The sequence below is a fragment of the Pagrus pagrus genome (genome assembly GCF_965226575.1).
Source record: "Pagrus pagrus genome assembly, chromosome: 22".
NCBI classification, from domain to species: domain Eukaryota; kingdom Metazoa; phylum Chordata; class Actinopteri; order Spariformes; family Sparidae; genus Pagrus; species Pagrus pagrus.
In genome coordinates, this window is record NC_140204.1 from 22,697,718 (window position 1) to 22,711,939 (window position 14,222).

General features: G+C 40.9%; 1 protein-coding gene across 3 annotated transcripts in view; it reads left to right on the plus strand.

Moving 5' to 3' along the window:
- rtn3 (reticulon 3) overlaps nucleotides 1–14,222 on the plus strand; it is a 33,584-nt gene that overhangs the window by 15,566 nt on the left and 3,796 nt on the right. For all 3 annotated transcript variants that reach the window (XM_084343461.1, XM_084343462.1, XM_084343463.1), the window contains 5 exons: nucleotides 6,440–6,647; nucleotides 7,939–8,077; nucleotides 11,127–11,196; nucleotides 12,628–12,674; nucleotides 14,093–14,151. In XM_084343461.1, the coding sequence (XP_084199587.1) occupies nucleotides 6,440–6,647; nucleotides 7,939–8,077; nucleotides 11,127–11,196; nucleotides 12,628–12,674; nucleotides 14,093–14,151 (523 nt within the window). The remainder of the gene's footprint in view (nucleotides 1–6,439; nucleotides 6,648–7,938; nucleotides 8,078–11,126; nucleotides 11,197–12,627; nucleotides 12,675–14,092; nucleotides 14,152–14,222) is intronic.

Consider the following 14,222-nt stretch of genomic DNA (forward strand, 5'->3'; position numbering starts at 1 on the left):
ACTACTTAACCAGCCTGGTTCCATGCACCACAGCTTACTGTGATACTTATTGTGTATACTATTCATTAAAAGTTGACCAGAGCAAGGGCAAAGTACAATTTACTAGGCTTTATTTTTCAGGAGCAGCCAGTTCTGCAGTACACTCCCTTTCTCTGCAAACATGATCTCCATTCCAAACACATATGCACAGAGCCTGGTATGCAGACAGTAATCCTAACACATTCAGTGGTCTGTCTACATGTGTTGAATACTTTACCCTAGAGTTGGCACATCAGAGAACAGGGTGCTGGTGTTCTAGCAACCAGAAATTAGGGGAAAGTGTGCAGAAGAGACAAGGAAATGCCAGTACAGCTTTATTTTAATGCTCTAATGTTCATTGTTCTTTGAAGCTTGTTAACAGTGCACAAAATGTATGCGTTTCCTAATTATGATGTTGATGACTTGGTGTTTAAGAGGAAGCTCTGTTTTGTGTCGTGTTCTGTAGATGAGCCTGTGTTGTTGAATCCTCCCCCCCACAGCCATGAGCTGTGCTATTTTAGTGCTTCTCTGCAGTGCTGCTCTACAACTGAGTAGGTTATTAGGCGGGGTACATTTGGCTAGCTGAGTTTGTTTCAGTTGGTGTGCCTGTTGTCATGCTGAATATGCTTGACACTTGCTGCATTGCCATCCAAGTTTTTGGTAAAAAAAAAAAATAATAACATTTTGAAAACTTCTATCAAACCCGTCTGTAATACTCCTTTTATCCCTGGGTCGACCCTGCAGTAGTCGCAGGTATTTATCACCTGGGGCTCGGCTTGGCTGTGACGTGAACACCTGGGTGAACACACCAATTTATTCCCTTTTCGATGGGGTGCTATGACGTGAGTTAAAGTTAAAGCTGCTGGCTTGGTAATATCTTTCCACCTGTCTCTGTCGAGCAGCTCTGGACATCGTTCAGTCAGCGGCAAGTTTGAAAGAGACGCCGAAGTTATGAAAAAAGAAACCGTTGTTTGTGGCTTGCACGTGGTCTGAGCCTGTCAGCTGCCTCATCTGTACTGTGCATGTGCAACTCTCGGATATCAGAAAGAAGAGAGATGTCTCACTCCTTAGACACTTCTGTTTCAGAATATTTTTAAGAGAAGTTTCACATTTTGTCTGGATGTGTCCTGATGAAGTATATGATCTGCTGCTTTCTACTCACTGAAAGTGACACACAAGGGGAAAAAAACAGAAGGGCAAACTCATCCACCGGCGATGTGAATGGATTTAATTGCCACTTATTAGTGGGTTAGCAGTGTTAAAACGCTAATTTTGGTGTAAAAGTGGTATGATAGTGGTATAATCCATACGGTGGTAACCAAAATTGATTCTCCAGGTTTCTTTGTGGGCTAGTTCTAATAGCAGAATTGTTGTCAGCTGGCTTTGGTTTAGTTAAAACCAAGCAGTCCATTTGTGTTCAGATTTGTGTTAATTCTCTGTGTAAATATTAGTTAAGTGGAGGAAAGGCACCTGTAAATACTTGAACCTGTGTCAGTGTTGGCATTTGACTCTCCATTAAGCTGTCTGACATGGACCTGTAATGTCTTGTTTGTGAGGGTTATTATCTTGATTTTAGTCAGAGGCAATAACTGCTGTCAGGATTTGTAATGCGGTCAAATGACAGAGCATGGTTTGAACAGGCATAATGTTTTTTTACATAGTAAAATAATTGTATTGCCAATTACTCCATTTGAAAAGTTAGTCATTAAGACTGTTCATAATTTATCATTGCTACACATCATTGTTTTGGTTCTCCAGTCCCACAAACTTTTCTTTCATCAACATGTTTTCAGAGAAAAAGCTCATGCTGCATCATCAATATGATGATTTTGTTAGACAAACTATTATCATCCTTTTAAAGCTTACAGGCATCACCTTTTTCCTGCACATAGTAGAATAGGGTCTCTCTATAAATGAAAAAATTCTCAAAACAATTAGATTTTTAGGCAAAGACTGGACCAGACTATGCCTGTTTTACCACTAGGTGGTGGCCTCAGAGTGTAGCAGCACCACAATCCATCAGGAAAACTGTGACACAGTGTTTCTGTTTCTCACAACCACTCAACTTAACTTCTTCAAAAATCTATTATCAAAATAAAATAAGTCTCCGGCCTAGTGCAACTTTAAAAATGATGCCACTAGCTATATTTCAGGTGCGTAAGGGAGCTTTGCAAGTCACTGAGTTTTCCACAACCTGTTCCTGCAAATGTTTCACAATAAAAGCCATGTTTATCTGTTAAGCCCGAGCAGATATTTACTCAGATCCAGTAACATTCATACTTATACTGACACATCTGAACAAATATTTCAAGTGTTCCCTTTATTATGATACCTTCATTATTCTTATATAAGACGTAGTTTCAGAGATACACTCTGTTAATTATGGGCATGTAATTTTCAAGCAGAGACCCAAAATAAAGGCTAGTTCTTAATAGGTTAAGAAATGAAGGGTTTTCGTCACTGGAATAGTAGAGGCCTTTTGATCTGTAACGGATACAGGAAGTGAATTAACAGCGTAATGCAGTAACTTTAATACAGGAGTGGATCAAATCAAGGCTTTGAGTTCTCTCTGGTTGAAGGAAAGTATAGCGGCACTGTTTGCACAACTCTCAACTCTACATCACAACAAAACATAGGGAGGCACTACCCTCTGGCGCTGAGCTAATCTAACTAATGGCATGCTGTTAACTCTGCCCACCTACAAATGCCGGTTCAGTCAGTTTGCTTAATCTCATACAGGCTTAAACTTGTAGACCAGACCGGACTGGCAAAACCAGAAACCAACCCAACCTGAGCACACAGGCCTCAATTTACTAAACAGGGACTACAACTAACAATTGTTTTCAATGTTGTCTACTTTAGTCAATAAAATTTAGAAAATTGTGGAAAATTACCATCAAAATTCCAAGGTCCAGAGTCCAAGGTTTCATTTTCAAATGTCTTTTTGATCAGCCAGCAGTCCAAAACGTAAAAATATTCCATTTACAGTGACGTAAAACCAAGAAAAGCATCAAATTCCCACATTGGAGAAGCTGCAACCAGAGAATGGTTGGAGTTTTTGCCTATTAAATTACTTAAACAGAATGACAGACTATTTGGTCATTTTGATATTGAGTAATGTGCAGTAGGGAGTTTAGAGGGAGCATCAGTCCGAAATGCTCACCGATGGGATTAGGTACACTATAGCCAGTCGAAGACAAAATAGCAGACGGCTTAGATTCAGATGACACAAGGCATGGTTATGGTTATGGCATGGTTTATTCACTTCATCAGTGGTGACTATCGTTGGGTGGATGGCTGACTGCGATCGACCACTGAGCTCTGTACATCATGATTTAAATCATCTATACTGGTGGTAGAAGACTTGTGGTTGTGTGTGTCACTTTAAGAGCAGCACAGTGAAAGCAGGCCACTGCGCCTCAGCAGAGAGAGCCGGCTGAGAGAGAGATAATGAACGAGGGCCGTCAAGCTCCGGCTGCCTCCCTGTGGGTACCGGCAGCAAAGCATGCTGGGAGGACGCACACACCCCTGCAGTGCAGGATGAGGAAACCCCAATCATTGTTGTCAGATAAAAACATCTCCAGGGAAGTCAACTTTGTTTCCAGCTTGCCCACCGTTCAGTTGATGTATTGAAACGGGAATTATGAATCGGCTTTTCCTCAGATGTGTTCAACCAGCTGATTTGATAGATGGAAATTGTATTGTACTGGAGTTTTGAGGTTTTCACACAGTCTCATTGTAGGCTCAACAGACTGAATCGAGAACAACAGAGATGTCCCTGTTACTGTCTGAGCCCCACAGCAGTGCTGCTGCTGCTGCCTGCTTTCTCTCACCTTCTTGTAAACAGGTTCAGCTCTTGGCATGTTGAGCACTATTGTTTGTTAATGAACATTAACCACTAAATGAACTTTCAGCAGCAAATTTTTAAGTAGTCAGACTGCCTGGTATTGAATGTAATGCAAAAGATGGAATCACTAGAACATTAGAGAAATAAAAGAATGGAAAATGGTTTAATATTCAGAATATTTTGGTGATTTCTTTTTATTATATAGTATCAGTTCACTATCTTTGCAGTAATCAAGGCTCAAGAAAGGAAGTGATTTGGTATTGTATTCTATCTAAATGCTGGTAGTGACATTTTTCAGACTTTTTTCTTCAGAGTTTGGGTATTAGTACCATATTGCAGATGGTCATGAGCGCGCTTTCTCCCAGACTATTGTTCTAAGTAGGGCTGCACAATTAATTGAAATTTAATCAAAATTTCAATGTGGCCAAGTGTATTATTCAAATCGCAAGAAGCTGCAATGTATTGATAAATGTACACTGTGCGACAAAACAGCATTATGATGAAGTACTGTAGTGCTGCAAAGATATCCTGGCATACAAATCTTGTCCTCCAGATGTAAGAAAACATGTTTTTTTGGTACAGACTCCAAAAAATGTCACATCTTTATGATTTTAAGTATTCGATTTAAGTATTAAAGGATAACTACCGTTTTTTACAATCTGGACCTTATTTCCAGCAAAATATATGGTCATGTACTCACCCAGATAACTTTGGTGTCATTCGGCGTCGTTCGGACGAAATTAGATCCAGTGTAGCGCCGATATATCCATATAATGCGAGTAACGGGGCATCGACACACAGCCTCTATATAACGCATTATCTACCACGAAACTAGTTCATTTCACCAATATTTTGTTACGATATGCTAGTGCTATTCCCCTCTGAGTCCGGGCTCGTCTGTTGTCAACATCCGGGGTCTGTAGGTTGCCCTACTACCTCTGACCTGGAAGATGTCGTCTCTGAGCTGCGCGCGCACCCGCGACAGCCCGGCTTGTTTACCTGTAGCTGCTACTGCTAGTTTGACCCCGGATGTTGATAACGGACGGGCCCGGACTCAGAGGGGAATAGCACTAGCATATCGTAACAAAATATTGGTGAAATGAACTAGTTTCGTGGCAGATAATGCGTTATAGAGGCTGTGTGTTGATGCCCCGTTACTCGCATTATATGGATATATCGGCGCTACACTGGATCTAATTTCGTCCGAACGACTTCAAATGACACCAAAGTTATCTGGGTGAGTAAATGATCATATAGTTTGCTAGAAATAAGGTCCAGGTTGTAAAAAACGGTAGTTATCTTTTAAGTAGGATTTTTTGTGAAAATGTAAACTGATGCAATGATCATGCCCACCAATCGTGAATCATTTTGTAACCTGTCAAAATAATCACAATGAGTTTTTGACCATATCATTCAGTCCGACCACCACCCCATATAATGAGCAGGTGACGTTGCTTAGCACAGAAATTGTTGAAGAAATAGGTTGATGGGCAGGAGCAAGTGCAAAAAAAGTGGATAACTGAAATGTAGGAATGATGGAACTGGGGAAATTTGGGGGAAATATTTAGCTGAAGCACCTGCCACCTACATACAAGCTTCAATAGCAGAATTCAGGCAGCCCACAATTTAAAGCTTTTTCAGGAGTTAATTCTGCACTGTGGTCAGCTTTGAGGCTGTAGTTAACCCACCTTTACATAGTGAACATAAGGCACAGTACTAAGTGAGAGTCAGAAACTTGAAAACATCTAAAGGAATTAAGATTCTCTGTGCATTCCATGACGCCAAAGATTTAAAGTCAGAAGGGCTGTAAGGGCTCACTTGGCAAAATATAACATTTTTAAAATGTATGCTGTCTACATTTCTGACTGCGTAATGGAAGTCGGTGTCCTACTACATAGGAAATAGCCGCAGCTGTTTTCAGTTTTCTGTGATATGTGTGTTAAGATCCAATATGACGTGTGGGCCCATTGCAGTAGCTGGAGCACCGAGGCCTGAACTGTCCCTGAGGCATCAGTCCACGTGGTTTCTCCACCACTTACACAAGGCTTTTTTAAATACCCCCTTTTTCCCCACGCAGAGGGAACGAGTGGCAGTTTGAGAGTGCCAACCCATTCCTGCATTACATAACCGCCTTGTATAGAGGCTATCGCTTCTGCATGCACGACTCCTCACAGGACAAGCATACAAACATGAGACGGGCATCTACAGCAGTGCCCCCTCCTCAGTTATTTTCAACTGCAGATGCCAACAGAGATTCATGTTTTATTAGGCCTGAGTGGCATAGTGGGAGGTGTTTTCTTCTTTTTTGGCTGATAAGTTTTGCAGGCCAATAACAATATTTTTCCATTAAAGCAACTAGTTGCAAACAAATAACTGAATTTTCATGTTGTGACTGCGGCCTGTATTTATTTCTGCTGCAGACTGAATGAGTCCTTTATGTAAAACCATTTGGAAAGAAACCTTCCTATTTTCTAATCTGCTCCTGTTTTAAGGTTTATGTCAATGTAAATTCATTGTAGGCCAGTTCTGGGCAAACCAGTATCGGTCTAACCCCCTCCCTCCACCTCTCTGCAGTGAAGGATCTGATACACTGGCGAGACCCCAAGAAGTCGGGCTTGGTGTTCGGCCTGTCCATGCTGCTGCTGCTGTCGCTGGCAGCCTTCAGCGTCATCAGTGTCATCTCTTACCTGCTGCTGGCCCTGCTCTGTGTCACCATCACCTTCCGCATCTACAAGTCTGTCGTCCAGGCCGTGCAGAAGTCCAGCGATGGACACCCCTTCAAGTAAGACCAAAGCCTCACTAAAGATTCAACAGTACTTTGCTTTGACCTTTTTCATACTTGTTTAGATTTGATTGGCCTGGCTTTGATGAGGCCAAAAATCAATGTTATTAGTTTGATGCTCGAATTGGCAAAGAATTCCGTGTTTCCCTCAGGATATCTCTTTGTCTTGTGTGAAAACAGACCCTGAAAGTGAGGGCATAGGTGACCATACCAATCTATGAACTCCTTTAAGCAGAAAGGATTGTATATTGCTCCCTACATTTTTGAAGTCTCAAAAGCTTTAGAAAAAGGCAGAAAAAGGCAAAAAAAGTCAAACTTGTATTTATATTGCAGCATGGAACAGTGACAAATTGAAGGAAGCTAGGATTTTAAACTAATTAATTAATTCAAATTTAATTTCTAGATCTCAAAATGTTCCATACCTGGAATACTCGCCAAGTTGCTAAATGCTATGGGTTGCACAGTCAGATGCTTTGCACATGCTGCTGCAAAGTGTGCAACACTCCAGAATAAAACATTCATCCATGGTAAGATGATATATTTTACCCATCTATTTAAGATAATGTAAGGAGGATAAATTATTGATTGAGATGTAACTCATTGCAGTGCACTGAGCCATGCTGCTGCTTTGTACTGCCACATGTTTTAAACCACTGCCTCATATAAACCATTTAAACACACGCAGCTGGAAAGACTACCAAGTTTCAGAATGTTAGAGGTCAGGCATGACAGTGCCTGATGTAACCTCTGCCATTTTTTCTGCTTTTATTTATAGAACAACTTTTATGCTGGAGCCAGAGCCCAGGGCAATCCTTCACAAAGTTCAGAACACAGCTCCTCTTCAAAGGCTCAAAGCTAGATCCTCTTCATAGCTCATAATTCAGAAAAAGAGAAAATGGAAATTTAAGTAGTAGTGGGTAGTAGTTTGTTCAATTCTCAGTTTGTTCCGTTTTGAAATAACTCTTCAGCCACTCTAGTTTCAAAACATCATGCCTGACTTCCCAAGAGTGCAGACTGGAAACTGAGTTTTGAAAGTAAGACATCTCTAGACTTGGCCAAGTAATCATTGGGTCATAAGTCTTAGTCAACGCCTCTATAAACCTTACACAGATTGGTATGGTCAGTTTGTGCTACGAGGTAAGATGATTCTAAAAAGGTGAGCCTTCTATTAGCTTCTCCCTTAAAGCTGTTCACCACTGGCTGGTTACGTTGTTTTCCTGCAGCACTTTCAGCCCGGACACTAAGCCTCATTTTGTGCTCACCCTCCTCTCCTCCTCCTCCCTCTCTGCAGAGCGCTGATGGATAAGGATGTCAGCATCCCCCCAGAGACTTTCCGCAAGCACGTGGACACCAGTCTGACCTACATCAACCGAGCCCTGAAGCAGATGAGCCGCCTCTTCCTGGTTGAGGACCTCGTGGACTCCCTGAAGGTGAGCAGCTCCAGCCTTCAGTAACTGTCCACTGTCACCCTGAGCTCTAATCATTTATTCTGATAAGCATTTTTCCCCTCTCTGTCCCATAAAGACCCCTCTCTGGGGTGCAGCCTTTTTATAGCTCTGATTTATACAGTAGTAACTCATCACTGGGGGAAATCAGTCAAATTATAGTAAATTTCAGTAGCTATTTAGAGAATATAACCCAAACTGGTGGCAGGTCAGGTCACACAGTTTATTCAACTGTCATGAAACACATCTGTCTCACTGCGATCTATAAATGTGCCTCCAGAATGAACCATTCAGTTGGGAAGACTTCCTGACTGTTCGTGTATAAAAAAGTGTGAGATTTAATGTTATCATAATTAAAACATTGATAAACAAAGTAAGGGTGACATTGCAACTAAATGATTATTTCTCAAGAATGTCTTTTCATAAGAAAAGTGAATAAACATCTGGATAAGGTTACAACATCAACTGAAAGAGTTACGACTAGAGAACAGCGCGTGCTGATTCATTTTGTTACAGCAGCAGAGTGGTTTGCTCGCTCTAGGTCAAAGTGTGTCTGTGAGGTGTGATGTAATAACTAAATTTGTCTACAGTATGCACATGCCATATGTAAGTGGAGAGAGTTACTAGTTGCTGTAATCATTCCTCCTGTCCCGGCCTTTGTAACGTGACTCTGCTGTAAGAGGAGGGGACAAACTCCATAGTTCTAATTCTGAGTAAAAATACATTGAGTTCAGCTGAACAGACACTTTCTGCAAGACTGCATTCCTTATCAATCAGCTGAACTCCTAATCAACATGTGCTTTTCATCAGGTGATAAGATGAATGGTTCTGGCTTGAGTAGATTATCTGAAATGTTCAATAAAACATACACATTACACTATAAAACATTAAAAGAAGGAAAGAATGATTTGGTTTGTAAGGTGTGAATTTTTTAATTTCATTTATGTGCATCCATTTTTACCATGAACTGACATGATCTTTTCATCTTTTTAGCTATTTTCATTGCAGCATCTGAACATAACCTTTAGCAATTGTCACAGGTTCTGCCACAGCTTTTTAGACAGCTGATACTAAATGCAGCTACCAGGTGTTTTCAGGGGTGTTGGCAGTGTGTTGATCACCACCAGGCGAGCACATGTGTCATCACATCCTAAAAAGATGGTGATGGATGAAATATTCAGATCCTTTTGAGTAAAAGTACAAAACATACTCCTTGTCAGATCACTCCAAGTCACAAGATAAATCTGAAGGTTCGTGAGATGATTAATGGGGTGGAAAAAAGTCAAATAGTTATTTAGATGAAATTAATATATTTAGAGGTGAAATCTCTGTCTAAGAGACATTTGAAACGTGACGAGTTGCCCAAACTACATGCTACAGTTTTTGTAAGGAAACCACTGGTTTAGTCTTTTAATGTGTCACACTGCCCTGGATTCACCATTATCAATTCAATTTATATTTCATGTTCACATAAACATGACAGAAAATTAATAACAGTGTCAGCACCATGTTCTATTGTTGTCTGTCCCACAACTGCTTACTTGTCTCACCTACCAGACAGCACCCAAAAATGAGGACAGTCCCACTGTGGCTTTTCAAATGACGTAGATCCAAAACATCCCAGTTTCTAAAGTACAGTGGAAGAACCTCATACTAAAGCCTTACAGGGTTCTTAAATGTTAAGGTTCTGAAAAATCCTCAAGTTATTGGTGGAGTTGACTTGAGTCCCAGCCTATCCTTTAAAGGCCCTTCAAACCAATACAGGGAATTTGGCCTATTCTTATTCTGTTGCCCCTCCCTAACAGATGCAACAAAGCTAATAGGGACAGAGTCACGGAGTCGTGAGAAGAGGTCTGATCAGCCTTTAATACAACTGCCATCTTCATTAATCACACATATTTATGCTAAAAATAGTATTCGGTGTCTCACCTGTGATGGTGAAGATTAAAAAAGCCCCAGTCATCAACGTAAAGTTCCCCTCAGATGCTTCTTTTTAATAAAAAAAACCCAAAAACAATGAACATTCTTAAATCTCCTCCTTCTGCCCCATTAAAGATATGGAGTTTATGATGTAATATGTTAATGTCTGTGTTTTGCATATTGTACCGCAATTGACTTTCTAAGGAGTTGTGTTCACAAAATAGTTTCATACACACACATTCGAGACTGGTTTTTAGATCAACACAGATCACCAGGTGAAATACATTCTTGAGTGGAGGACAAACTGATAATTTGTTATGGTTATTAACCCAAGTGATAAATAATTTTTAAAAAGTTGATTGCCAACTGCATTATCATATCAGAGGTGGTAAACGGCAAGTGGCTGGCACCTGATTTTCAATCAAAGACCTACAGAGAGGCAGAGAGGACCAGACCAAATGATGTTTCTTATATAAATCTTTGATGTGATTATGATATTGTAGTCGGAGGCCAATGTATTTTCTCCTCTGCTCACATTTTAAACCTTCAGTAAATTCACCATCACCATATTCCACATCCTGCTGATCTCAGCTTGTCTTTTTATTCACTTATTACTTCCAGTCAATTCTACTTTGTGATAACTGTTCAGCTTATATTTATGAAACTACAAACAGATGTTTTGCATTAAAATCCTCCCAGCAACTCACAGGGCACACACACACACACCCCCCCCCCCCCCATTTTACAGTGATTGCATTAACATGAAGTAAAAAGAAGTAGAAATAATTAATGAACAACAGAATTATTTCAAGTGTTTTCAGTAAGGTGGTGAGTATGACATGACCGTTGTTTCACTAATGGAGTAAGTGCTGTGGAAGTGAACATTATTATATTCTGAATTTACCTTGTGAGCCTTTAAAGTACAATTGCACCCACCATCATCGTGTTTCTAGCCTTTATTAGTGTGTGTAGGCCACTATTATTTCACCCTATGATGTCCTCACATAGCAGTTAAACTATGAACTAGTCATACATGACATGTTGGATGTAGTCCTACAAATGCTCCATCTCTCTGAGTTGCCCTGTGGGCTTCTTTGTCTGTTGTCCTCACCAGTTGGCTGTGGTCATGTGGCTGTTCACCTACGTAGGAGCCGTCTTCAATGGAATCACCATTCTCATCCTGGGTAAGTACCGTGAGAACCAAGAGTCTGGCCACATTCACATTCATTAGCCATTGAATTTAAAGATGACATTAAAAGGAAAACACTGCACAGTATCATATCACATAAAGACACTGAATTCTTAGCTGTAAATTTCAACACATTGTTGCAACTCGCCGCAGTTTCTTGTGCTGTTCTGTACTCTAAACCCTTTAACTGCTACACAGACAACTACTTTCTCATTATAAAAGCCTTGAAATTGATCGAGTCTGATCGGTCCAATGAGATCACTAACTGCTAATTGAGGTACTGCTAACAACAAGCATTTTCATTCATTTGACTTATTGAATATTTGATGTCTGACTTGATCACATCTCTGCTTGCAAAGCAAAGCAACTTCTTTGTTATAAGTTGCTTTGAGTGGTTGAAGAGAAAAAAACTGCCCTCTAATGCAAACCAAGAAGGACAAAATATAGGTCGAAGAAGTGCTTTAATTTATTCATGGGAAGTCATAGAAATAGCAATGGAGTTTTACAATGTCTGAACAGAGTCAGATTATGGTGACTGACATTTTCTAATAGAAGCATACATAATAACATGGCGTGCTATTAAATAAGAGCAGTATGTAAAAGTTGTCTCTGTGAGACCATAACAGCCCTCAGGTTTTTTAATGAGGCCACCATGCTCATTTAGTCTGCTGGTCCAAGTGATGTGCAGTGGGTGGACAAAATGGCTCAGAGGCTGTGGTGAGCAGCTAACCACACTGTACTGTCCCATGATGGATGTCGAGCATTAGGACAGCACCCACTAATGCTTTGCTCCTCTGTGGTCCATTAGTTTGACTGCATCTGAAGGCTTTCACGCAACTTGTGCCATCTTTAAGTGGAATAATGTAAACTTACAACTGAGCATTTTACCAAAGCGGTGACTGAATGGATGTTATATTGTTTAACGTTATATCTAGAAAGACGCAAACAGCTATTAATAAGACAATGATGGAAAAGAGACAAAAAATGCTGCTTACAATGTTTTGCTGACAAATTATCCAAGTAGATTCTGTGAAGGGCAGTCATGTTTCCCTGCCTCGTTCATAGTATTATCTGTAGCTAGGCAACCAACCAGATTATACAATCTCCTTCCTGTTTACAACAACACGCATGCCATGAATGGACATGTAATATGTATGCGTGTTGTATGGATCAACATTATTTCTGAAATGATGCTAAAACGCTCGTCTGGATGCAGATTTATTTTTAATCTAAAACCCTGTTTACAAAAATTCCCATGTACGTGTGGACTACACCTGAGACAATCCTGCAACAAGGGCTTTCTGCCCTATGTAAATCTTTGGGTCAGGCTTTCAATATATTGAGCCTTATGACAGTGTCCCCATTATGTACCTATAAGTCGGTATGCTGTTGATTTCCTGACATCTCTTCTTTCCATGTTCTCCAGCTGACATCCTCCTGTTCGCTGTGCCGCCGGTCTACGAGAAGAACAAGGTGAGAGTGTGACCCTCAGTCGCAGGTCGTGATGATGAATGTATCTAATGAGCAGCTGAGTCTTGGACCCTCCCTGAGAGCAGCAATGACATCACTTGTTAGAGAACATACCCATCAGCAGTGAGCTCACTGGATGACTCCAGTCTTCATCAGACACTGAAGGCTTTCTGCGTCTCTGTTGTTGCTGTCCAGCACCCAGCTGCTGAGAATGTGAAGTAATTCCACTGTTCGGTTAAATAAGGGGGGCCGTCATCATCATGATGCACATGATGCAAAATGGCAGTTCTGGGGATTATACTCAGGAACGGACGTTTTGTTGTGTTCATTTACCGAGACTGTCTCCTGGTAACACTTCATGCTTCCTCTAAAAATGAGGTTTCTTGTCACTTCTTTGCCTGTGAATTTTGGCACAGTTAATGCTTAGACCAACGTTGTCATGGTGATTGTTTGAACATTTTAAGAGTCAATCGTGATCCAAACTGAGTTTTAAATGTTGACCTCAACAATGAGGTGGGGGGAAGTTTGGGAATTTTATGTACATTTAGGCAGATACACTTACCAAAAGAAAACTGTCGCAACAGTAACTGCAACTGGCCAAGGTTCAGATGATTCATGCACAGCTGGTCATATGGTTCGACCATCCATCCATCCAGCCTTTTTCTGCTGTTAATCTTTGATAGTAATCGTGATAGTAGCAAAGCTAAGCTATGTGGCTCAAACGCCCCTCTACTTATTTCTTGACTCCAGCTCCTTCTGGGGATCCCAAAGCATTCCTACAGCAGATGGGATGTAAAATGGTGGGCCCATAATAACTCCACAGTGAAGCTCCCGTATAGCCAAACCACCTCAATTTAGTGTGGCGGAGAAATGGTTTCACTCTAAGCTCCTTCTGGATGTCTGAGCTCATCACCCTGCTCCTTAACCTGCGGTATGCTCAAAATGTGTTGTTCAACCACGTCTAACACCAAGCATTGATACTTGAATCATCATCTGATCCCATGCTCAAAATCCAGAGATACAGCAAGTTCCTTCAGTTAGTCTCCAACCCAAAACGGCAGTCCACCATTTTCCAGCAGAGTACCACCCGGTGTTAACTATCTCCCAAAAGCTCTAAACTCTGCTGCACACCACCATGCTGGAGTTCACATGATGAGACAAACAAACTATATCAGCAGAGATTTGATTTGAGCTCACCAAACTGTCCACTCTTCTTTCCATTGAAACAGAACTTCAGTAAATGTTAACAACAATTACTTCAGTTATACATTGACTAAATGGCTCTTAGTGCTAGCCCTTAGCTTCAGCTAATTCTCAGAAATGATCGTGGGATTTCACAGTGATGCCTGGCTTGTCTCTATTGAGAGGACTTGTTTTCCCAGACAGATGATCACCTTCTCTCTCATCCTTTCTCCTCACAGACCCAGATTGATCAGTACATTGACCTGGCACGTACTCAAGTCAACACCACAATGGCCAAGTAAGTGTAGTCTGATGATCTCTAAGGAGTGTGTTCTACGTGGTCATGTTGCAGTGTCGCTTTCATCCACC